General features: G+C 35.6%; 2 protein-coding genes across 2 annotated transcripts in view; both read right to left on the minus strand.

Annotated features, from left to right (window-relative positions):
- The window catches only part of Smp_137240 (phosphatidylserine receptor, putative), a gene marked incomplete at both ends in the record, with an annotated part of 52,348 nt that overhangs the window by 1,916 nt on the left and 23,723 nt on the right, over positions 1 to 26,709 (minus strand). Inside the window, 2 exons of the mRNA XM_018796109.1 lie at positions 10,057 to 10,254; positions 22,325 to 22,648. Of these exons, the coding sequence (XP_018646906.1) occupies positions 10,057 to 10,254; positions 22,325 to 22,648 (522 nt within the window). The remainder of the gene's footprint in view (positions 1 to 10,056; positions 10,255 to 22,324; positions 22,649 to 26,709) is intronic.
- Positions 1,485 to 1,730, minus strand: Smp_120260 (hypothetical protein; the record flags this gene model as incomplete). The annotated part of the gene is made up of 1 exon (XM_018796120.1): positions 1,485 to 1,730. A coding segment is annotated over one exon (246 nt), but the record flags the coding sequence as incomplete, so codon positions are not given.

The raw sequence follows: 26,709 nt of genomic DNA on the forward strand, positions 1-26,709 counted from the left end.
TGGTACGAATTATTCTTTCTGTCAATTCATTTAAAAATAGTGCAGTATGAAATTATTTTTATAATGGTTGTAAGGGATGAGTTGTTGTTTCACTGAAATATTTCCAGCTTTTGATAATCACAGTAAGTTAGTGAGTAGAAAGGGCATAATTTCACCACATTCATGGGTGCTCTGACAAAATGTGAACAACAAATATAGAAGTGGTTAATAAAACTGGATATGTTAAATTCTCATTTTATTCATGGTTTATCGAAATAATAGTAATAATAGGATTATAAGCAAAGTTGGATAGTGGCTAGCAGTGGAATCCAGCACGCGCGTTTTGTCCTATTTGGGACTCGTCAGCTGGATATACCTGCATCTCAAAGTTAATGTTCACTCTGGGACTCGAACCCAGTACCGTTCACTTTAAACGACATCACGTTATTCACTTAGCTACTTAATCCTAAATAGGACAAAACGCGCGTCCTGGATTCCACTGCTAGCCACTATCCATCTTGGCTTATAATGCTTATATGAATTAAGGTACTAGAAAGACAATACATACACGATGCGCATATGTCATTAAGAGACTGACCAGCTGCAGTGCCTAACATCAATGGGAAGATTCAAGTAAATAATATCAAGTGAATAATAGGATGTTTTAATGGAAATCAGATAGCATTAGCTAAGTTCATGCCGCCTTCGACTCAATTAACTTTTCAGAAAGACTTAGTATACAATCGGCTATGCATATCATTAAGGTTTATGACAAGCCACATTTTGTATTAATAATAATAACAATAATGTTGATACGCCAAAAGGGTTTGTTCAAAAGTGATTCAGTTATATTTAGTATTTTTAACGTATATTAAAGATAACGGTCAACATCATAAATACTACTACATTTATACTTATAAGTCAAAAGTCATTATGGATTACCTAGATTCATGTCACTACTACAGTGACTGGCAATTGAATATATGTGGCACTCTAGAACCCTTGCACGAGTTGGATTCTTAACGAAAGTCATGACTAACTAAAAGATAATAATGTACAATTTCTATCTACTAAGACTAAAAATATGTTTTCAAATGTTTAAATCTTGCCTATCGGAAAAACTAATAACTCATGAAAATATAATGCATTTCCTTGCACAGAAATCTACTGATATGTGAAATGTAATTTGGAAAACTGATAAAAGAAACTGACACAGAGTTCTGAATAATACATTCAGATTTACTGACGAATTGTGCACGACAGACTTAGAGGATAATCTCTAAAAGTCGAATTTTTGGTAGACTTCATGTATTTCAACAAGGAATTCTGCCTTAGAAATAGTAAATGATAGGTATTTATAGTCAATTTAGTCCACATTTGATGTAGCGGAATTGATCCATATCCCTACACTGGATTTTTTGTAACATTATACGTGAGTATGCGTATATATAATGAATCATATATTCACATTTACATATACATTAGAATACGGTTAATAATCAAGCTTACGGTTTAACAGAAAGATCAGAACCCACAGGCGCTACAGTTTTCAATAGATATCCAATTGTTTGAATACTTTGTCTGATTATAATTGCTTCATTTGAATTTACTTGTAACTGAAACATTATCGGTATGTAAACAAAGTCTTCAACGAATTTCACTCGAACTTCTACAACTGTACTAAAGTTTACCGCTGGTTGTGAACTTCGTGGTTCGACTTTTTCAATGGTAACTACAGGAGTTTTAGAGACCTAATTTCAAATAGTGTTTGCAAATGATAACAAAAAATAATTTATTGAATACAAAATTAAGAGATAGATTACAATTTAAAAATCAACGTGTATTGGGAAATGGTGATTGATGTGATCTCGGATTCGATGTCAAAATCAGTATATCTCGCAACAACACTCGGTTTTCTTCGTTTACAGGAATGGGACTTTAAACGAATATCCATACTAGATTCACTCCCAGTGTCTATTCTACAGAACTTTGACACAACTCAGATCAAGAACACGTGATTATCAGAAGCACTGGACGGCCGTTTCGTCCTATTGTGGGACTCCTCAGCAGTGAGCATCCACGACCCCACCCTACGAGATTCGAACCCAGAACTTACCGGTCTCGTGCGCGAACGCTTAACCTCCAGTCCACTGAGCCGGCGCTTTCAACTGTGTTAACGTCTGACTAGAACGTAAATATATTTTCACACCAAAAACCGACACAATCCAACAACAATGAACAATCAACCAATCAATAATAATAATTACGACAGGAGAATAAATAACTCATCTAACGCCTGTCAGACTATCCACAAATCTGACTAAGCAAAACAACCAATCATTATCATTCTCTCCCACAAACCATACCTTCAGAACAAAAATGTTTCAGCTTAACTTGTAATAATTTGGATTATTCCGTTGTAGATTTTCTCACTGAGTTCTGACTAGTCATAGTTGATACATATGCATCCCATGAAAATCACTTCGATATTGTGATTAAGTCACAAGTATTTTAAGCGGAGTTGGACAGTAAATAGCAGTAGAATCCACGACTCTTGTACATATGTGAACTAGTGATCCATAAATTGGTAAAATATTCCCAGTATGACCCTGAAAACGAGTATAGAGCTTTGTCTTACGCATCATGAGTATTTTTGTCAGACTTGATCTCAGTAAGAATTAAAAAGGATCAATTTTAGTCAGGAAAACTAAATTGCTTATGCAGTGTTACATGTTTCAAAATCTTGAGCTCCAAGTTATTTTATGTTAGAAATAAAGATAAAATTAGGCTAAGGAATACTTGAAATTTCCAAAATTGTATAGCAAAAATATGAATCATATTCATCTGAATATTAAGTAAATTTATAGATCACTGAGATAGCATAACATACTCACAAATACGTTTAAGCTTTCATATATCTAAGACTTCAAAAATTCCAAATATAGAATAAATGGAAAGCGCGTTTCGTCGCACTTGGGATTCAGTAGGTGACCATTCCTGTACTCTAGTATTGATGTTCATATGAGGACTAGAACTCAGTACTTTGAACACATAACGCATCATCCACTTAGCATCTAAGATCAGATATGCATAAACGTCCTGGATTCTACTGATATCTACTGTTCAACTCCGCTTACAACACTTGTGACTTAATCACAGTATTGAAGTGATCTGGATATGATACACGAATATCACAAGAGACCGATCATTTGCTCTCCAAAATATCAATGGAAGATTCGTGTAACAAATACAAAGAAGTTAAATCGATGCTTAAAATCATATCCTACATTGATAGATCAGGTTCTATTTGTAGAATATTGTTTAGATGCATTATTGAATGAAATTATGAATCAAACTTACAGGAGTAGTGGATATGGGTTGCACCATAGACGTTATTGGAAGCGTTACTACAAAAGTAGATATAGATAGTGTTCCAGAATACATCCGAAACGGAATTTGTATTGTATCACCCAAGACGTAGGTGGGATATTTAAATAATTTTACTCCTATTTGGAAATTATAAAAAACATACACTTTGTTCCTGTTTTCGAATATACCGATTTGTGTTGTGCTTGTTGATCTTCGCCCTTGAAATACAGTGTATTCTGTTATTAGTCTGATCTGTAATGTAAGTAAAGCACTCAAATTAAAAATACAATATCAAAACACTTATTAGTGTCGAAGTCATCAGTAGTGACGTGATAGTTCTTTGTTTATGAATATCAGCTGCATTAATTTAAATTTATTTTAATATTTCTTAGTTGATTATCACCAGGACACCGTTCAACATCACTGAATAAGAATAAAAACTATACTCTAAGCTTGCGTTTTTGAGGAAAATTATTGCTTAACCTCCAGCAATCAAAATATTAAGTTAAACACACAAAACACTCTACACATATACACCATGTATTGTAATTACAAGATACTATACACCGTTCAGTTATGTGACAAATAAGTTTTCGAGTCAAATCAATTCTATGTACATAACTGAATGTAATTGATCCTGTGAAGTTGGCTGCATGACTAAACAAATGATGGAATAAATGTATTGAAAATCCACTATTGTTTCATTTGATGAAAACAGCACAAAATCAACAGCGTTCACCCTCATAGAAATAAAACCAATGACTACTCCAAGGATTTTGCTCTTACATTTAATAAGCATAGCAGAGAAAATAACCAACAACATTTCTTCGTTTGATAAACTCCCCTTTAAAGTTTCCACCTACTGAATTTAAAGAATGTTCATTCGTTGTCTTGATTAAACATTAAATGTTATAATATGTGAATCTAGGAATTATTGATCAAGGGAATGTCCAAATCATTTTATTATTTAGAGTTACCCTAGATCTGTGAATAATGAATCAATAAACTGGTTGAAACCCATGTCAAACAGAAGTCAAGTTGTTAGAAACAGACGAAATTGTTGAATGACACTCATTTATCAAATTAGTTCATAAAACTCATAAATAAAAATAATTGCTTGTCTACAATGAATATTGAGAAGTGATGGCCGATATGCGGAAACTATTGATTGAGAGACTAAAATGTCAAAATTATCACTGTTATTCTTAATTAGGTTAATTCTAATATGCAGGTCGATATTGTTTGATCTGACTGTTGTAGTTAATTAATGGCAAACCAGGTAAATTTATGATCAGGGTAAATATGAATAAAATTGAAATGTCTAATTAATTATTTATGAGGAGGTATGCTGTTATTCTAATTGAATGTACCAATGAACGAGAATTTGATTACATATGTTTCCCGATTGCGATAATAATGATGATTATTATTAAGTAGTGCAGACAGACATATTTTAGTCTTGTAGCAAGCCCATTCAACAATTGTATTATTTGCGTGCTCTCTGTAATCCTAATATTTAATTCACTGTAAATTTATGTGTGAGTCTGATTGAGCGCATATGTCTGCACATCAATCTTTAATCTGTTCTCTCATTGGTTGTGAACAAAGACAATCAATAATTTATCCACAATCCATTAACACTCAAAAATATATATGGATTTTTGAACACTCACACACACACACACACACACTTGTTTTCCCGGTGTGCTTGCTATCTGTGCGCTTGCAGATTTTACCGAGCTTCATCAATAAACTATCTCTATAACTGGTGTTCAGGGTTTTGAATAATCTCGAGTAAACCCGTAATTCTACTAGGAGATTTAGCCTGCAGTAAATAATCAGTTAGCGGGATATTATTTATTTATTGGAGTCAGATATAGAGGAATTAATCCTCTACAAAGTTGGTGAGCCGCATTTTGAACACGCACCATTATTCCACAAAGTTGGTAATCCGCTTTTTGAACGCGCACCATCTCTCTACAAGTCTGCTGAACATTCTCTAATCATATCATAAAGAACTTCACATTGGAATTACTGTTACAATTCCAGTGATAAACATATAGGCATAGATGAGCGCGGTCGCTAGAATGCGTTACATGTAATCCTAGAATGCTCAGACATGTCCATTCATCTCAAAATTAAACACAGATAGAAGTTTTCGTCCGCCGTGCCCCATATACTCCATAGGATACCTATATGTATATATGTGACCACCCTAGTCCATAGCCTAACCGTCTTTCCACTAGATGGATATCAATACTCAAATTAGTATGTAAATTAATCGTCATAATTGATGTAGTCACTTCACGCACATATCATAAGCAGGTTTAGTGTCGACCCCTGTGCACCGGTTGCGGCACAGTTTATGGCCTACTCTCTGGTCCGCCTCTGCAAAACCTTATAGGCCCATCCAGACAATGTCAGTTTAGCCATTAAAAGGAAGTTTTCTCCAGCTCTACAATCGCTCTCTAAATTCAAAGTTAACCTCTCTTCAATTGTAATCAGAGTTATGAGAGAGTAGATGAATGACCCGATTTTTCATAAAGTGGGTAATGAGCCCGATTTCCATCTGACTTTTGTAGAGTTGGTGGTCAGTCCGGTCTTTGTCGTTCCGCTTCGTTAGTTCATGAGCAGAAAGACCATCCACTATTCAGGGAGCACTACGCGATTGTGTAAGTCGGACTTTATTCCTCTTTTCAATGTACTGTTACATAAAATATGCTATTTATGAGAGACTAGAACATATTACACTAGTCAATGACACCATTTGTAATATAAAACAAAAGTATTTATCAAAAATCCAAACTTTCAATATTTAGAAAAGTTGAAAGCGTGAGTCAATTGAAGCTAGACCATAATGGGGAACCTGGAAACACTGGACGGCCGTTTCGTCCTATTATGGGACTCCTCAGCAGTGCGCATCCACGAACCCGCCCTCGTGAGGTTCGAACCCAGGACCTACCAGTTTCGAGCCGAAGCCCTTAACCAATAGACCTCTGAGCTGGCATCCAACGGTGTTAATGTTTAACTTTCAACTGATCCACGAAGTTGAGCAACCATTCACCAATTGTCTTCAGTGACTCACGCTTTCAACTATGATAAATACTAAATCTCCACAAAACCCCTCCTATAATTTAGAAAAGTGTTAAAAGTTCACTCATTTGCTTTCATGGGGAGAAAATACGGATTATATTTTCAAATTACTTCATATATTGATCAATTAAGCAAGGTCTTGTTATATTTTTGCTATGACAACGAAAACCATCAGAAAAACAGTTTGCATACATAAATACATACATACATACATACATACATACATACCAAACTATGATGATGTGAATGGTAAATTTAGTGAAGAAATTTAATTTCTTATATTGTGAAGCGTCTGATGCTTCTACAATGGGTAAAGATCATAGTGGGTGAGCGATAGATCCGAGACTAATGTTTTCTTGATTTCCTCGAAAGCAGCTTGACAGCTTGCTGACCAGTCTTATTTTACATTCCTCGCTAGAAGGTTATTTAAGGGGACTTCTAGGTGATAATGGTTAGGAATGAAAGCTCCATAATGACTAACTAGTCCCACAAAGGATCGTAGTGTGGGGACGTCCATCGGTCTAGGCATAGTTTGCACTGCCTGGGTATTCTCTGGATCTGGTCTTCTTCCATTTTTGTCGATTCTAAAACCGAGGTAGCGTACCTTTTGTATACAAATGTTACATTTCTCTGCACAGAGCCGAAGTCTATATTCGGCTACACCTGATCGAGTTTCTTTTCTAAGTCTATTCTCTCTATCTAATTGTTATGTCATCCAGATAAGCTTCAGCACCTGAAACATCCTGTGGCATGGTATCCATAACTTGCTGAAATATGGATGGAGCCATTTTGACTCCAAAAGGTAGTCGACTATACCGGAATAGGCCCTTGTGTGTGTGTTTATGGTAAGCAAATCTTTACACTCATCAGCAACTGGGATTTGTAAATACGCTTTCGATAAATCCACCTTTACGAAGAGCTTACCCCCATTCAACTTATCAGAAAGATCTTCAGGTAGGGGTAATGGATACTGATGAGTTTCTAGGGTTTCATTTAGCCTGGTTGAGTAATCAGCGAATAAACGGACGTTACCATTAGTCCTCTTTATTACCACTATCGGTGAAGCCCATTCTGAGACGTTTACCGGTTCAATGACACCTAATTTATGAAGTCGTTCTGACTCTTGTTCAACCAGTAGGAAATCAGCATATTGTACAGGTCTCTTAGGTCGAAACGCTGACTTCGATCCTTGTCGAAGGGTAAGAGCAGTTTTAAATTTAGTATATTCTTTAAGAACCTCACTAAATACCATTTTGTGTCGTTTCAGTAATGTTTCCACTAGGTTTTTCTCCTCAACTTTCGAAATACTGACGTTGTTACAGATCGAGTTTTTGGGACAGTCTGTTAGCGTCAGCCTTTCTATCCAGTCAAACCCCAAGAAGTCGAGTGATGGACGTTCTATCAAAAAATAGTACTCCCTTCTCCGTAAACTCTTTGACTGCGACTTCACAATGAATCTCACCACGAATGTTCAGTATTCCCCTGAATGAACTATGTGATGATTGATGAGTTGAATAAATTCACGAAGTCCCAATTTTCCCCCACGTTCTTCTGCTTATAAGTGTGATATCAGAAGCTTTGTCTAACTGTAAGCGGGCATCATACTCATCGATTTTGAAAGAAACACTTTCTAAGGTTTTGGGAGTCGATTTGCCAATAGCTACTGTTACTTTGACTGTTCGCAGCTTCAATCTTTTAGAATACACTTTACGCTGACGGCGTTTCCGGGTTTTGCGATGACTTTCTTTGTGTCCTTTTCTGGAACACGTTGTACAACGATGAATCTTTAACGGACAGAACATTTTGATGTGCCAACCGCCACATGACCAGCATGGGGATGATGGTTTGCCGCTGTCATTGCAATAATGGTGAGTGCTAGAACCTTGTAAAACTTTTCTCTAGACTGCATTGGCGTGAAGGAACCGGCTACCGTTCCCTGTTTTACGTTCTCTGTCCTTACTCACTCCACTGCGACTCTTTTGTGTATTGTTTCATACTACTAATCAATATTCAGTAAATAGTTTAATTCCTAGCAATTTTTAGGCTTATGTTGTAACGTTGTAACATTTACATATACTTACAACACTTATTATAGTTATCATTATAATTACTTTATCTCAATCACTGCAGTAGTTATTCACAATTTGTGTGTTTGTGTAACTCTCGTTTGAACGCAACATTTTTTTTACTGTTCGCTATTGGTTCGGTTTTAGCTTGTTAGTAAACTATTACTAAGTATAGATATAGCTAACAGCTGTCTTTTGCACTATCGTTTGTTGTAATTATTATTTATGTTATTGTTACAGGAAGGCTTTTTTATTTCAGACAAAAAGATGCGGTAAACGCCGTAGACATCTCACATGTTGATTTGAGTTTTGTCACTAATCTTTGTATATTATTCGGCTGTGCGCGTATCTCAATCTGATAAAGTAAACGCTTCAATAGACTCAACAATCTGTTTTTCTGTGAAGAATGATAAACTTTGTATATCAGATTACTAGCGACTGTTTTAATTGTTTATCAATTATGTATTAACTTACGTTCTAGACCTTCCAAATATAACGATTTTTATAGAATTACGCTGTGTCTTAAAACTAATTCGTAAACTGCTTTTAAGTGATCAATAGATTGACCGCCTTAGTAAAGTCGATGCCATTTGAGATACTGTTAACATGTTCATCTTACCTATCTGACTTCGGAATAAAATAATCATTTTGGTGGTCAATAGTTTCTAAAACCGTTAGATTTCTTCAAACATAAATTATGGTTTTACTTTCTCACCTTTTTCCTAAGCTTCACTCACATAATGCATCTTCTTTCTGCATTTCGAACTGGATTATCTATGACGCAATCTATTTATAGAATCCTATCTCAGCCTTCTTATTATTCTCGTCTTCATAAACATTCCTAGTTAACCTGTAGGGAAATCTGTATGGATGATCTTTTAATTCTTTCAAAATAACTGTCTTCTTACCAGTATACATCTACGTCAACTACAACCTTAAAAAGGACGTCTGTTATATAAAATTTGGGTACTTAATTTTTTCATGTGATTAATATGATGGAGAAAATATATTCTCAACGTACTAGATGAATAAGCTTTTCTATCCATACTTATACAATTTGTTATCCACTGTAATAACCAGCATACCAGTCTTAATACCTTCATGTGGATTGAAATAATGAGGAATAAAAATTGATTTGATTAGGTTAATGAGATAATATAAAACTAAAAGAATTTATGGGTCCCAACTGTTTGTTTATAATTATTTGTTTATATTTTTTCTAATGGATCATTTCTTTATAGGGTTCAACTGTTATTACTTACGAAACACTGGAATCCCAAGTTAATAAGACGCCTGAAAAATGTGTTTCAATTATAAATGAGCTTTGATTTCACTACCATTTACCTGTTTATTGACTTGAGATACTTCAATATAAAGTGACAGGTAATATAAATGATTCAAATACAATCATACCGGAGTCATTTATCAAACTACTGTTATTCGTGCTTTAAAATTATTGACACAATTTTGGTAAACTTTGTCCTTCCTTGTGAGAGTCTTTTAAAAACCACAAGAAATGGAAACAAGCTGCATGATATTTTGAACTTACTTTCTTAGTTGTATTATTTTCTGTTAGCAAGTAATCGACGGAACATGGTTCCACCTGTATTTTACCAAAAGTATGTATCTGAATACCATAAGCTGCTCTTGTATAAGGCATAATACTCAGTTGAACATTGAAGAATTGCAACTTTTCAACTTCATTCACGATTGAGGTGTCCTTTAATGTCATGACATTTTTCGCAACCTATTCGTTACAAAGGAGGTTAACATGGTTTATACTGAAAACCTACCAAATTAGGACCTGCAAATGCTATGACTTGGCTCTCACAAAAATTTACTGTAGAATTCTTACCTAATGGTGAAATTTTTGCTTCAAACTTAGCGGATACCAAACTTGTTTTATATATCTGGATAAAAACTGTTAGAAGAACTGATCGATTGGTTATTGGCAAGGTAGTCTTATAAACACCTAAAATATATTTTAAATTAAATGTGAATATGTACATGTTAATATAAAATAAGAATTGCTCATCATAATGACTCGGGTTAGAAATATTCAAAGTAAGAATGCTTGTCAATAGGATTTATTAGAGTAAATCTCGAAAGTTCAGTAATGGAATATAATTAAAAATAATAGTTTAGTTTTGCTGTTTTTTAACACGACAGTGAGATCTTTATGAAACTAGGCGTAATTATATGCTTCATATTCGTAAGAGCTCTAATGGTAAATAATGGTAGTCACCTTGAATATATTAAAGTCATAATCTCTCAATCTGACTGAGTTTAACCGTATCATATATGAAGCAGTTACACACCAAGCACACTGGAAAATGGCTGCAAGATATTAGGAATTGATTGAAGGTTAGCATGTGAGCCATTGCATGTAGGCTAAGTGGTCTAGAGGTTAAACGTTTGCACAGCACTAGTGAGAAATCTTATTTTAGAAAAGAACGTAACTCCCCAGTGCTTCCTAGTCTTTAACTGTTCAACGAAGATCAGTTTGTGATTCGGAAATTCAGAAATCTCCATGATCTCTCTACAGAAGTTAAGAAACATAGCAAAATTTCTAACAATTGATCCAATCAACTAAGCTGACAGAGGAAACCTAGAATGTATGATAATTTCATACACTGTTCATCAAAGTTAAAAGGGTGAGGAGTTTTCATTTATACTTCTTTTATCAGTTTAACTATGGAAGGTCTTGTAAAATGAGGAACAAATCAGTAAAAATAACTTTATTCGTCGGTAATTTTTTAAATATTGTAAAGCATGAGTTGTTTTGGACTGGATTGAATTCTCTTGCAATAGTGATTGACGGTTCAGTATGTCACGATAAATTTGTGTTCGATAGCCACCTACAGACCTAGTAACAACCACTATATAATTGGCGTTCAAATCAAAATGAAGCGGTTTACTGAATTGAAACGAAGAATACTCCACCATCTTACAGTTGGTGCTTCTCTTTTTGATATTCATCTGCAAATAGTAATTATTCTCGAAAGAGGAAATAACTAGTATATCATTCATTAAACTTCCTACAGGTGGTGGATAGAAAGGGTGTACTTCGCCTACTTGTGATTATGTAATTTAACTTACCCTAGTCAGTAGCATATTTATGAGTGCAATTATATTAAGAAATCTAAATATTCATGGATGAAGAAACTAACGACTGAGCAGTTCATCGTCTTCTAGCCTCACTTTTTTTCAAAAGTGGTGAATTTTATGTTGTTGGACAAGTTTGTGCATAAAATTTCAAGACGTTTTGATGGTATTTTCAACATTACTTAGACAGTATATTCGTGTCTAAGGTGGTGTTCTAGGAAATTGAAATCCTGGCCGCTTCAATCTTGGTTACCTTCTTTACCAAACTAACTACTAAATCGAAATCACAGTTTTCTCTATTCCCTTGCTCTTACTTAAATCGAAGAATATTATTCAGCTTATACTACTATATTTAATAGCAGCAAATGAACTATTATAGCTGTGACTTATCAAAGCTCTATATTTATACTTTCATAAAATACTTAAGATATTCCAAACTGAATTGAGAGAAGACCTCTCGTTTACTGTGGTAGTATCAAGGTGAAAGAAATCATGATTTTTGATTTATCGAACAAAAACCGTTTCTTTTTCGTTTATAAGTTATTACCCTGAAAGTTACGCCAGCATTTATGTGAATAATAGCAACACTGTAAGCCTAACAATTTTTCGTCTGTGGACATTGAATTGATAGTAAAAGCATACTTTATAGATGACTTTAAAAAAACTGCACCGAATTTCCAGCCACTTCTAAACTAATCAGGAAGCAGGGTTTAAAAAATGATTAGTTTATGAAAGAAAGACAATGACATTATTGTGTGAATGCATTTCATGGATATATGAATGTCTTCTAACTATTGTTCCGCCTGTGAGTTGAATAAACAAAGAGATATCAGTTCAACCGTATTCATTTTTTATTTTATTTAAACACATACATATTGGTACAAAGGGGCACCAGATACATATGCGCCACACAACCGTATTCGTAGAGATTATCCATATTCCCTACTCTTTAAAATGACGCTAAACGATTTCTAAGAGTTCATATACTGTTCTTCGTTAGTAACAGGTATTTAGGATAATAATTAAGGCTTTAAAGTTTTATTCACGAAGTGGCATCAGCTATAATTTAAAACTTCTCTGTTGTCATGTGTATGAGTGAATTTCAATCAAAATTACTAGAGTAGATATTTGACCAGTTCATCCATAAAATGTAGTCCCACTTAGTAAAGGTTTGTTTTAGGATTAAAGATTGAGAGTTAGAATTTATGGATAGTGCCGATTTGCCTGTTATATACAATTAAAGGAGACAGAATTAGAATTTTGATACGTTTAGCATTATCGATTTTAATCCATGTCTGCATAAAATGATGTTTTGCAGTCATTGTGAATGTTTTGAACAGTACACAAAAGTATTTTTACTGCTCGTCATACATAGTATTTGAATTTCGCGCTGAAACTTGAAATTTAATTCTGATTGACTTGTTCCTAAAGTATACTTTCACGGAAATGATTACCGTCAGTACATTTTGAGTGAAGTTTTCCACATTACTCTTTCCATTTTCTGATTGACTTCCATCACTTCTAGTTAGCTAAGTTTCTGTAGGCTTGAAGGTCATTCTTTTGTTCCTATATTACAGAGCTGAGTGTAATCATAACCCTGAACGACGCATACTAGTGCAATTCATAGAAACCTCAACAAAGCATACTATGAACATAATAATTAATTTTTGTTTAAGAAATAAGTTGGACAAGAGATATTTGATTTCAGTGGACAGCTTGATGAAAAGTAAGATGTACAAAGTTTAAGAAATAACAACAAAATAAAAAATGTATCTTCATTGATCTAAACATGTTAGTAACTATGTGATAGTGGTTAAATCCTATAATTGAACACAATCCGGTCAAACCATACTATTTTATTCTTTGAAATCTCATTATGACAATAGAAGATAGCTATAAACTAGAAGTCAGGAGTCTCTCAGTATGAATAAATCTTTAGTGATTCCATGATAAACAGCGAAGGAGTAGAAGTTTAGTAGTTTTCAGACAAATGTATTACAAAATAAAGTAGTGTTACAAGTAGCAGGACTATTCAGAATTTAGATGAAATCACATAAAAGTAAATATATCTGATAGTGAAATGTATAACAAACTGCCAGCAGATATCCTTAGGTCAGTAGCGTTCGTCCTTCATTTGTAAACTGATATAGCATGTAGGTATTAAGCTCAATCATCAGGTCTCGATTCCATTGAGAGGCCTGTGAAATCCATATCATACAGGAGCTTATATTTGAAGTGACTTCTACCCATGCTCATTTTTGTGATCCATATTTCTATATGTGAACACTTAACTTTACGAAAGTTCTTGACATTAGTATTGTCTTCACTCGGAGATTCGTGTCAATAATCTGATCTCGTATTCAGCTAACATAGGGACGTAAGTAGCAATATGTTTATCTATCGGTCAACGTTTTATTTATTTGCTTACAACTCCAAAATCATGCATTGTTCACAAGATGATTACCAGTAAAATATATCTTAAAATCAATGATTTTTCGGAATGTATTCAGTCCCTATCATCATCTTCATTTCTCTTAATCACTCCATCTTTATGCATTTACAACTGTTCACAACATCTATTGTCAATTCCGTTCAGTAATAAATATCTTTAGAACGTAGAGACTATCATACCACTACACTATAAGTGTCATATCTAATAGCTTTTTGATGTAAGACAGCCGAACACTTTTCGATTTTTGACTGGGAAAGACAGCAGAATAGACACTGAGCTTATTCAAATTCATCATCAAAGCTAGAAAATGTTTTATTCACTGATTTGTCTATGCACAAATTTTGACACCAAATATAGATGGTTGTTAGAAATTGATTAGTAACATAACTTTGACGAGGCCATCACACTGACCGGTAAAAAAAATGATTCCTGGAAGAAATATAAACTGGGAAATAATTATCAAAATGTTCGGGTGAGTCTAAAATGATTAATAATGGGAGATATCTATAATGCATAATACCGAAATGCAAGTAGCAGAATAAGTAGTTAAAATCAGATCATCCACTGCCTTAATGACATAAATTTTGAAAATTCGGTACATGTGTAAATAAGTATCAGCAAAATGGAAAGGCGCTGTGATGTTTAAATAAATCAATGACTTATTTGTATTGATGACTGTTGTAATTTTGAATTCCAAATACAATACATTCGTTCGGGCTCATCTAATACTTCTTGATTAAATTGCGTTATTCCTGGGATTACTAGTTTATACTACAATTCAAATACTTCTGATTATCATATTGGCGTCGCGATGGAGCCTGCGATACAACAGTTGGACATTCATTCAACTTCTGAAGCTTTTGAGGATTATCTTGAAAGGTTTGAGATATGGAGCATGACCAAGAAAGATATGAAGGGTGACAAAATTGTGGCACATTTTCTTACATTCATCGGTCAAGAAGCCTACAGTTTACTAATAACCTTGGCATATCCAGATAAACCGATCTCACTTCCATATACAACTCTCAAGGAATTACTATTAAATCATGTGAAGTGCACCACTTTTGAATGTCGTGAGAGATCGAAATTTCATAAGATGATTCGTCAGAATAACCAGAAAGTTAAGGACTTCATCCTTGAATTACAAAGACAAGCTGCCAAATGCAATTTCGGTGATCAACTTCATGTACAGCTGAGAGATAGGTTAATTGCAGGAATTAACATACCAGGTCTGGAAAAGGAGCTGCTAAGAATGCCGAACTGTTCTTTTCAAGATGCTGGAACTGCATGTGTTAACTACGAGGCAGTGAATGAACTTGATATTCAATCGATGGAAATTTCTAATACTTTGCTTAGTCGTCATGATGAAATACAATCTCAGGGTCGATCAAATTTGCGTTCGTTTAATCGTGGTTTCTATTCTCATGGAAATATGAAAGGTGATTCAACAAGGGACTGCAAAGCAAACAACAAAGGTAAGAATAAGTTTGGTGAATGCTTATCTTGTGGCGAATTTCATTCTCGTAATTCATGTGCATTTCGTAATGCTAAATGTTTTAAATGTGGCAAGATAGGACACATTCAGTCAGTGTGCAAAACTACTGTTCACTTTGCTTCAAGTATTGCTAAGTCTTGTAACTTAGGTTCCCATAATTTAGCTGTTTTTAATGATCATTTATCTTGATCCACCACTTTGAAAGGTAATGTTCATATTCAAAAGCAATTATATACATCCCTTGGTTCATTTCATGACTTTATTGTGGACACAGGTAGTATAGAGTCCATTATTTCATTCAAGAACTTGAAATCTTTAGATCCTAATATTGTGGTAAAACCCACTGAGGTCTCAATACTGGGGATTACTGGACACAGACTGCCTATACGAGGATGTTGTAAATTGCTAATAAGAAATTATAATTCTTCATATGTACCTTGTGAATTTTTAATTAGTGAAACAGGACTGTCAATACTGGGTTTAAAAAATCTGAAAAGGCTAAAAGTGGAATTGTCTCTACTAGTTTCTACAGAGAATTCTGATAATTTACTCAAAGATTTGATAGCTGTGTGTGCTAAGTGTAGTGGAGGTATGAAAATTCAGCCTATAAAACTTCAAGTACAGGGTGATCCAGTCTTTCTTAAAAGACGAATAATTCCTTATGGTCTTCGAGAAGCAGTACATAAGTCACTGAACGACTTGTGTGCAAAAGGTATAATTGAACCAATTCAGTCATCAGCATGGGGTACTCCTATTGTTACGCCATTGAAGTCGGATGGCAAGACCCCTAGAATATGTGGTGATTACAGATTAACACTGAACTCCCGTTTGTTGAAGCAAACATGCACGACGATGGAGGCTGAAGATATTCTAAATCGACTTCATGGTTCTAAAGTGTTCTCGAAAGTTGACTTGAAAGATGACTATCTTCAAATCCCTTTAGATCAATCTTCATCTATCTTGACAACAATTAACACTCCTTTTGGTCTGTTCAAATACAACTTCCTTCCATTTGGTCTTAGTTGTTCTCCAGCCATATTTCAGGAGGTTATGAATGAGATAGTCAGCGATATTGAAGGTGTTGAAGTTTATCAAGATGATCTCATTGTTCATGGTGCTGGTAAAGTAGTTCATGACCAGAGACTTATTGCTTTATTGCGTCGTTTAATTGAGAAGAATATTACAGTGAATCCGAATAAATGTTCACTTAGTGTATCTAGTTTTGAATGCCTTGGATACCTAGTTGGTGGTAATGGTTTCAGACCAGATATGAAACGACTAGCCCCACTGACAAATGCACCGTCTCCAAAAAATATCACGGGATTACGTTCACTAGTGGGTGCTCTTCAGTACTATTCTCGTTTTATTCCTAATTTTTCTTGTCGTGCCAACTGTTTATTTAATATTTTGACATCCAATTCATTCAAATGAGGTGAAGAACAAGAGTCATGCCTACGAAGTCTGCTAAAGTTTCTTCAAAGTGATGCTGTTCTTCGAACTTACTCACCCAGCGTACATTCTGTACTTATTACTGATGCATCACCTGTGGGTATTGGTGCAGTTTTGGAACAGGAAGATAGGCCAGTTATCTGTGTTTCACGCAAACTTTCTGTTTCTGAACAAGGTTATTCACAAACGCAGCGAGAAGCATTAGCTGTGTTTTGGGCTGTTAAAAGACTTCATAAATGTTTATTTGGAAAGAAGTTTACTATTGTTACCGATCACGAAGCTTTAAAGTTCATTTATCATCCTGAAAAATCCTTAGCACGTTCCTCAGCTGCTATGGCTCAACGATGGAGTATTGCTTTGAGTGCCTATGACTATACGATTCAGCACAGGAGTGCAAAACAAATTCAACACGTTGACTACATTTCTCGACAATCACTACAAGATAGACCTGTTAATACATCAGACTGCTTGTTAGTGCAACCTTTACCGGTGAGACGTCCAGATCTCATTAGAGAAACTCGTAGATACTTTGGATGTATACTCATTGCTATACGGAAAGGTTGGAATGCTAATCTGAAACGTAGATTTCCTGTCTATTATTCAAAGCGGGACGAGTTATCTACTATTCCTGATGGAATTTTGTGTCTAAATGATCGTGTTGTTATTCCTCCTTCATTACGCAAACCTGTCCTTGATGATCTTCATAGTGGACATCTAGGTGTTGAGAAAATGAAGTCCTTGGCAAGACTCACATGTTGGTGGCCAAAGATAAATGCAGATATATGTCGTACAGCAAACAATTGTGAGAAATGTCATAAGCTAAAAAGTCAGCCTTCGAAGTGGACTCCATGGTCAGTATCGTCTGAGGCCTGGCAGAGAATTCATGCAGACTACTGTGGCCCATTTCTTGGCAAATACTATGCACTTATAATTATTGATTCTTTTTCTAAGTGGCCTGAAGTTTCTTTCAAAACTTCACCGAATTCTGACTTCACAATTCAAGCATTAAGGAAGGTGTTTAGTCGAGGAGTTCCCATGGTGTTAGTGACTGATAATGGCTCTCATTTTGCTGCGGATGCAGTCACTAATTGGTTGAATGGTATAGGGTGCAGACATCTGTTTACGGCTCCCAGGCACCCTTGTTCTAATGCTCAGGCAGAAAATTTCGTAAGAACATTGAAAATTGCTATTGATTCTATTGCTGCTTCGACATTTAATGAACTAGAGAGGGGAGTAGATACATTTCTACTTCAATATAGAAATGCTAAGCATTCTGTGACCAAAGAGACTCCATCAAAGCTATTAAAAGGAAGAATTCTCCGTTCGAATATAAGGTGTTTGGAGTCTGCGGAAGTTACGTATTATCGTGGGAATGATCTTTGACCAGACACGGGGATCGTGGTGAAGAATGTTGGAAAATTTATGATGCGAATTCTGGATATCAATGACTTGACCACACATAACCGACACGTTGATCAAATACAATACCAGAACCCAGGTGAGTCTGTTCCAATTTCCGTTGTTAATTCTAATACTAATGAGTGCATTCTAGATAATACAGAGTCTACATCCAATACACCGTCGGACAGATGTAAGATGAACTTAAGAAGAAGACGAACAATCGATTACAGACACTTACACTCCAATTCGAGCTGCGGCGAATGTAATGTTTAAATAAATCAATGACTTATTTGTATTGATGACTGTTGTAATTTTGAATTCCAAATACAATACATTCGTTCGGGCTCATCTAATACTTCTTGATTAAATTGCGTTATTCCTGGGATTACTAGTTTATACTACAATTCAAATACTTCTGATTATCATAGGCGCCTGTTACTGTTTCGACAAGTGCATACTTAGTTTCATAAACATGCATACAGGAAAATATGTAATGTTTCGAAAATACAATGTATATGAGTACCATGTTTCGATCATCGTGATTAGTTGTGAAGCATCAGGACACAGCTAGACTAAACAAAACAGTTAATATATGATACAAATAACAATGTATATGGTTTATACAAAAACACTGTGTTTAACGTCAGAAATAATTATACGATGAACTTACCTGGATTTTGTAGATTTGAAACGCTGACGTAGCCAATGGTAGTCAGTATGATGTTGCTACCAACCAATTGTTGCGTATCTATTTTGTAACCTTCTGGGTATGTAGAGAGTGTTGTAGGTAGCGTTAAAGATATATGTCCAATCGAAGCACTATATTCATCAGTAGTGAATGTGAACTATCAAACGATTTATTAGGAAACAACAGTAAGTTTTTTCTGCATGTAGCTTTAAGGAAATGAATAGGTTCAGTTTTATATTGTGTGAACATACAAAAGTGAAGTGTTTATATTCAAATGTATCTACTCAATGTCCTACAACATTATAATTGATATTGAAATGTACTCTTTTAATTTTGTCTGAACAAGTTAGTACAACGTTGTTATTGACACTGATAATCTCAGATGTTGTAGAAGTTCTCTCATTATCATAATGAATAATTACCCTGTTTGTATTTTAATTGCTTAGTTAAAAATTAGCCACACTTTATCTGTTAAACTAATTAGTAGTCTTTGAAACATTGATGTGGTGTATCTATACGCTTGTTGATGACTGTTTGTTTTTCGTTTCACTACTGAACCATGACAATCGTTTTACTTTAGTGAATCCTGGAACTCAGGTTGGGCATCATTAATTGACACTATTTCTGCCAGTGAGAATGGATTTTTAGGGTTCCAGTTTGAACTTTGTGAATTTCTATTCTACCTAAGCAGCCGTTTAGAATCGGAATAACTTCAAATTATTGGGTGCTTCAGTTAAACCATGTTGGTTATGAAAATAATGATCATCTATCGTTTCTACATCACATCTGCTTGACTAGCCAGCACTAAAAATCGACGTCTAACGTTTTTACCCGATCATCTCCCTAAATAGTTTATTGTATAATATGTGAAGTGGTCGGAGTCGGATAAGGATGTGTGAATAAATAGAGAGCTTAAAGATATCATCATGTAAGTTGAACTCATTTTGATCTGCATATCATGTGGATCATGTAGTGAAATATGTTTATAAACAAAATAAGAGCACAATCAGTATCAATAAATACATGCATTATTAGATTCGAGATGTTCAAACATGGTGTAACAGTGAGGAAAATGTTTGATCTGTGACCATAAAATCAAAAAGTATATCGATAAATTACAGGAAATTATAAATTGGTATGTTCCAATGATATTACAAATAGGAATATTGGTTTCTGAAACAACAATACCATACTAATGGTTATAAAATATTAGATGTAAGGCGAATAGTCAAGGTAATTCAATAAATGTTGATCATTAAACCAAATGAAGATTTGACAAAATCCAACTTAAGAAATTGAATGCTAGTCAGCAGGTCAGATACTTAGGAAAATTATGATTGATATGGCCATTGATATTAAAAAAGAAAGTGATAGCATTTCAGCTAAAACAACACATACTGTCAATACTGAAAGTTGTCCCCCCAACAAAAATGAGAATATAATCACCAGGATAATAAGTCTAGCAGCTTCATTTCTTTGCGTTCGTTCGTGTTGTGACTTGATCAAGGTTGTCGCCAATTTGTTATGACTTTACAAGATAAACCAAGGACATATCCTAATTCGTTATTGGTCTTTATGTCCGGCTTTTATCACGTGAATTATTCACCAATAGAAATACGACTTTCCCGACCTTAACACTGTGACAATTAATGACGTTCGATCAGTATGAGTAATCTAGCGTCCTTATTGGTCTTTTATCCGCCTAGCCCTTCCACTTGAGTCCAGAACACCAATGACAGCTTCTGTTATGCGAATCTGTGCGAATCGTTTATTTCAAAAATACTCTACATACTAGACAGACAGACCACATCAAACCATAAAATAGAAAATAGTATTTGTACAAAATCAAGCCAAGTGTGGCTGTGAACGTGGGAGACAGTGATCAATAAACTGAGTATAATTTAGGAACAGTAAAAATGAAGCTTATAATAAGATGAATATAGATATACATAACCTAGTTACTGAATAATATATATAGAATAATCGTCCATTAATAGGTCCTGGGAGTTATCCGTACTTATGTCCTCGCTAGGATATAACAGATCGATTATCCGAAAATACATATATTTACGACGTGTGACAAACCTCAATGGAATTTGATTTTTTTCATCTGTCCTTCTGTTAAACAGATCTTTTTTTCCAATGAGTGGTCAATTATTCTTGTATTTCTTCCAATGATTTAAAGGTTTAGAAATTTATCCCAATATCATATCAGAATTTATCAAAATTTAAAGAATTACACAGGATGACATTCAGTGCATTTGTTGAGTGTGGTAAAGATAGAGATGCTGATTATAACATACCTAAATGTTGTTGATCTTCAGCAAACGTAGAAACACCTTTGATAAATGATCTTGATTAAATTTAAATACTGTTTTATTCACGTAATTCAGCTCACTTATTTACACTGAAACAGGATAACTGAATAAGATCAGATTTTAACAAACATCTAACTCTCACTTCTTTACTATTTTGCAGCATTACGTGACTATCAGTACTCTAGTTGACATTCTCTGGAGTAACTGTCATCAAAACCTGACACCTTTTCTATTTAGTTTGTAATTTTGAGGCATTCATCATGACCCGGTATATTTTAATAGCCTCGTCTAGTTCTTCTGAATTTATCATCTCCTTTAGATTACAGGTTTTGGTACGAAAACTAACTAATATTATTCATTTTCAAAAAGAGAGAACTGAAAATGTGTCTAATCTGTACTGAAGATTGACTCATAAGTATTATTGATTACCAAATGAAATTTATCATATTAGCAAAACCTGAGAGGAGGAAACAAGCAGTCTTGATTACTGATTTTCGTGGATAGTTTTGTTTTACTGGTAGTTAAAACCTGGATTATTCTGATTACGAATAAGTGATAGATTTAAATGGGACACAGACTACCAGCAATGGCCAATTTTGTAAGAGAGAGGTTTTGATATAGTTAAGTATATACAAGCAAGTCTAGGTGATCGATAAATAAATTTATTTCATTCATTGTCTCCGAACGATAAACATCCTTTTGATCCTCAAAGCACAATAATATGCATTCATCTAGTTGTTAAAATGTCTTGTGGCATAAAGCTTCATATATTTTCTGTTGGTGATGTACAAAAGTATTTTTCGCAATGAGGCACATCATAGTATGCAACAATTAAGTTAGAAGTCTTATTACTTAATAATTTCTTTCCATAAAACTGTATATTGTTCAAGTACCATACTTATCACTCACCACGTAGTCACCAATGGGTCTACTTATAAAGTAGTTCACAGAATATTCATAAATCCCACCTATTTCCACTTGCTGTGGGCACATGGTAAAATTAACTGAATCATATTGAATCGGACAGTTCGAGGAAACTATCATGGAAATATCTACGGTAATCTTTGGAGTCACAAATGCTTCCATTTTGATTGTTAAACTGGTACCTGTTGGCGGAATCGACACTTCAGGAAAAAGGCCAACTTTGAATCTCATCATGATACTGAAATCATTTGAATCATTGGCAGGAGCGGATGAAACACATATCTGACTTGTCATTGTGAACTCCGAAGGCTACGGAAAACAATTAGCAAAAATTGATAAAGGGCTAAAACTCTCCGAAAATTCTTCATTTTTATATCTATAATTCGTCACCAGTGATATAAGTTAATATCAAATTACGAAGATATACTACTGCATTTTCAAACCAATTTAGATTCATCCGCAGAACAGATTTTAAGCGATGTTAAGTCATTTGATGTAACATCTTTTATCGAATATTTCCTCATTTTTGTAGATTGACTACAAATATTCGGCACATGAACTCACTTATAACCATAAACTGAAGTATCGAATAAAACAAAACAAACATAGAAAATCAGAAATTATATCTATTACTGTTCCTTGAAAACTCCACCTGGAACTCCTCTGAGGTTACTGCCGGTCCCAAGCCCGGATAAAGGAGGAGGGTTGTGCATGGGGTTAGTGACCCCATTCCGTGGAAAACTAACTCGCCAAAACAACGCTAAAAAAATTATTCAAACAATTTAAACTCTGCCCTGGGAGTTAGAATGTCTTCATTTAGAAGAGTTATGACGTCTGATGGTGAAAGCCGTGTTTCTTTTAAGTCACGAGGCTAGCTTTAGGGGAGTTGCTGTTATACTCTGGCCATGAAGAAGAAAATGCTCCACATACTCAACGAGTTGCACTGATGCTATCCAAACAAGCACAGAAAACACTTATAGGATGAGAATCTTATGGACCAAGGATCATCAACTCCTTCTTTAAACAAAGAAAGACGGCTTTACAATGAACGTCATCCAATGCTATGCGCCGACCAACGACTACAATGAAGACGTTAAAGATCAATTCTACGATAGGTTGCAGTCAATAGTTGAGAAATGCCCAACAAAGGACCTGACCATTTTGATGGGATACCTAAATGCCAAGGTTGGACTGGAAAACACCGGACACAAATACATCATTGTACGACATGGACTGGGAGAAAGGAACGAAAATGGAGAGGATTGCCAAGATAAAATTTATACTTAAGAAGCACTGGACAAAGGGGAGGACATCACAAAATGTTAATATGGCCTTCCTTCAGGTTACTGACAGATCCGACCAATTCAAGATAGCCCTCAACAACAAGTTCCAGGCCTTTCACCATTTACTCAATGGAGAAAGAACTACCATGGAGAACAACTGGAAAGGTATCAAGGAGGCAATCAATTCAACATGTCAGAAGCACCATCACAAGGAATGGATCACTGTTGGTACACTGGATAAGATTGAAAAAAGGAGAAACAAGAAGGCAGCAATCAATATCAGCCGAACAAGAGCAGAAAAAGCCAAGGCACAAGCCGAATACACAGAAGTAAACAAGCAAGTGAAGAGGAGTATGAGAACCGACAAGCGTAAATATGTTGAAGATCTAGCATTGACAGCGGAAAAGGCTTCAAGTGAAGGAAACATGAGACAATTGTATCATACAACAAAGAGGCTCGCTGGGAAATATCGTGAACCAGAACGACCAGTGAAAAGCAAGGAAGGCAAAGTAATTACCAACATTGAAGAACAACGGAACAGGTGGGTAGAACACATTGAGGAACTCCTGAATCGACCAGCCTCACTGAACCCACCCAACATCGAAGCAGCACCCACAGACCTCCCAATCGATATTGGCCCACCAACAATTGAAGAGATCAGCATGGCCATTAGACAAATCAAGAGTGGCAAAGCAGCAGGACCAGACAACATCCCGGCAGAGGCACTGAAAGCAAATGTAACAGCAACTGCCAAGATACTCCACATCCTCTTCAGTAAGATTTGGGACGAAGAACATGTACCAACAGACTGGAAAGAAGGACTTCTCATCAAGATACCAAAGAAAGGCGATCTGAGCAAGTGCGACAACTACAGGGGCATCACTCTCCTCTCAATACCAGGAAAAGTCTTCAACAGAGTATTGTTAAACAGGATGAAGGATTCCGTGGACGCTCAACTTCGAGATCAACAAGCTGGATTTCGTAAGGATAGATCGTGCACAGATCAAATCGCAACTCTACGTATCATTCTGGAACAATCAATTGAGTGGAATTCATCACTCTACATCAACTTCGTCGACCACGAGAAAGCATTTCATGGCGTGGATAGGACAACACTATGGTGGCTTCTTCGATGCTGCGGCGTGCCTGAGAAGATAGTCAATGTCAAAGGGAATTCCTATAGTTGATTAAGCTGCAAAGTCATGCATGGAGGACAGCTCACTGACTAGTTTGAAGTAAAGACCGGTGTTAGGCAAGGTTGCTTACTCTCACCCTTTCTCTTTCTCCTGGTGATCGACTGGAACATGAAGACGTCGACATCTGGAGGGAAGCATAGAATACAATGGACAGCTAGGATGCAGCTGGACTATCCAGACTTCGGAGATGATATGGCTCTTATATCACACACGCAACAACAAATGCAAGGAAAGACGACCAGTGTAGCAGCAGCCTCAGCAGCAGTAGATCACAACATAAACAAAGGGAAAAGCAAGATTCTCCGATACAACACAACATGCACCAAAAGAATTACACTTGACGGAGAAGCTTTGGGAGATATAAAATCCTCTACATATCTGGGAAACATCATTGATGAGCACGGTGGATCTGATGCAGATGTGAAGACGTGTATCGGCTAGGCAAGAGCAGCATATCTACAATTGAAGAATATCTGGAACCCAAAACAAGTGCCAACCAACACCAAATTCATAATTTTCAATACAAATGTCAAGACAGTTCTACTCTATGGGGAGGAAACCTGGAGAACTACTAAGGCCACCACCCAGAAGATACAAGTGTTTATTAACACTTGTCTACGCAAAATGCTCCGGATTCGTCGGTCAGATACTATCAGCAACAACCTAATCTGGGGGAGAGCAAACCAGGTTCTGACGGAAGAAGAAATCAGGAAGAAGCGCTGGAAATGGATAGGACACACATTGAGGAAAGCACCCAACTGCGTCACAAGGCAAGCCCCCACTTGGGATCCTGAAGGCCAAAGAAACATCGGAAGACCAAAGAACAGATTACGTCGAGAAATGGCGACATACATGATAAAAATGAACAACAACTGGATAGAACTAGAAAGGAAGGCCCAGGACAGAGTGGATTGGAGAATGGTAGTCGTCGGCCTATGCTCCATTGGGGGCAACAGGCGTAAGTAAGTAAGTAACTGCTCTTTAAAATATTGACCTCAGAAAAATGTTTCTACATCTTATCATATCCATTCTGTTTTAATTTTTATTTTATTCTTCTCTACTTCGTCTCTCTGGAAATTTTACTCAGTGATGACTGTGTTTTCTTTCTTCTACTCTTGTCAATCATTCTGTTCTATTTACATTTACTTTTCGGATTCATCCTGATAATGGGACTTTGTATTCAGATTTTCGTTAGGTTATTAGGAGATGGAGATCATTGGATCAGACTTAATGGGGAGGAAGGTTTTTAAGGCTAAACTGATAGCTGTTCAAAAATTGATCAATTAGATTAAATGAAAGTTTAAAAGGATACAGGGAGTAACATCATTTTGGAGAAACTTTCTAGTATTTATATTTTTATTTAAGGTGAATTAAATTTTATACAAATTAACCATCTATTAAATTCATTCAGTATTGTTTGTTTGAATCTTCCCATCGATTTGTTAGGACTGCAACTGGTCAGTCTCTAATTGGCATATGTGCATCCTGTGCGTATTGCCTCGATATAGCCTTAATTCACAAGCATGGTAAGCAGAGATGGATAGTGGCTAGCAGTGGAATCCAGGACGCGCGTTTCGTCCTATTTGGGACACGTCAGCTGGATGTACCTGCATCTCAGAGTTGATGTTCACTCTGGGACTCGAACCCAGTACCCTCGCTTCAAACGCCATCGCGCTATCCACTCGGCCACTGAGTCCTGATAGCCACTTGCTTGTGCGATAGGGTGAAGTTTAAATTCATTCAGTATTGTTTGTTTGAATCTTCCCATCGATTTGTTAGGACTGCAACTGGTCAGTCTCTAATTGGCATATGTGCATACTGTGCGTATTGACTCAATATGGCCTTAATTCACAAGCATGGTAAGCAATACGCATGGTAGGCAATACGCCCA

The sequence above is a fragment of the Schistosoma mansoni genome (genome assembly GCF_000237925.1).
Source record: "Schistosoma mansoni, WGS project CABG00000000 data, supercontig 0176, strain Puerto Rico, whole genome shotgun sequence".
NCBI classification, from domain to species: Eukaryota; Metazoa; Platyhelminthes; class Trematoda; order Strigeidida; family Schistosomatidae; genus Schistosoma; species Schistosoma mansoni.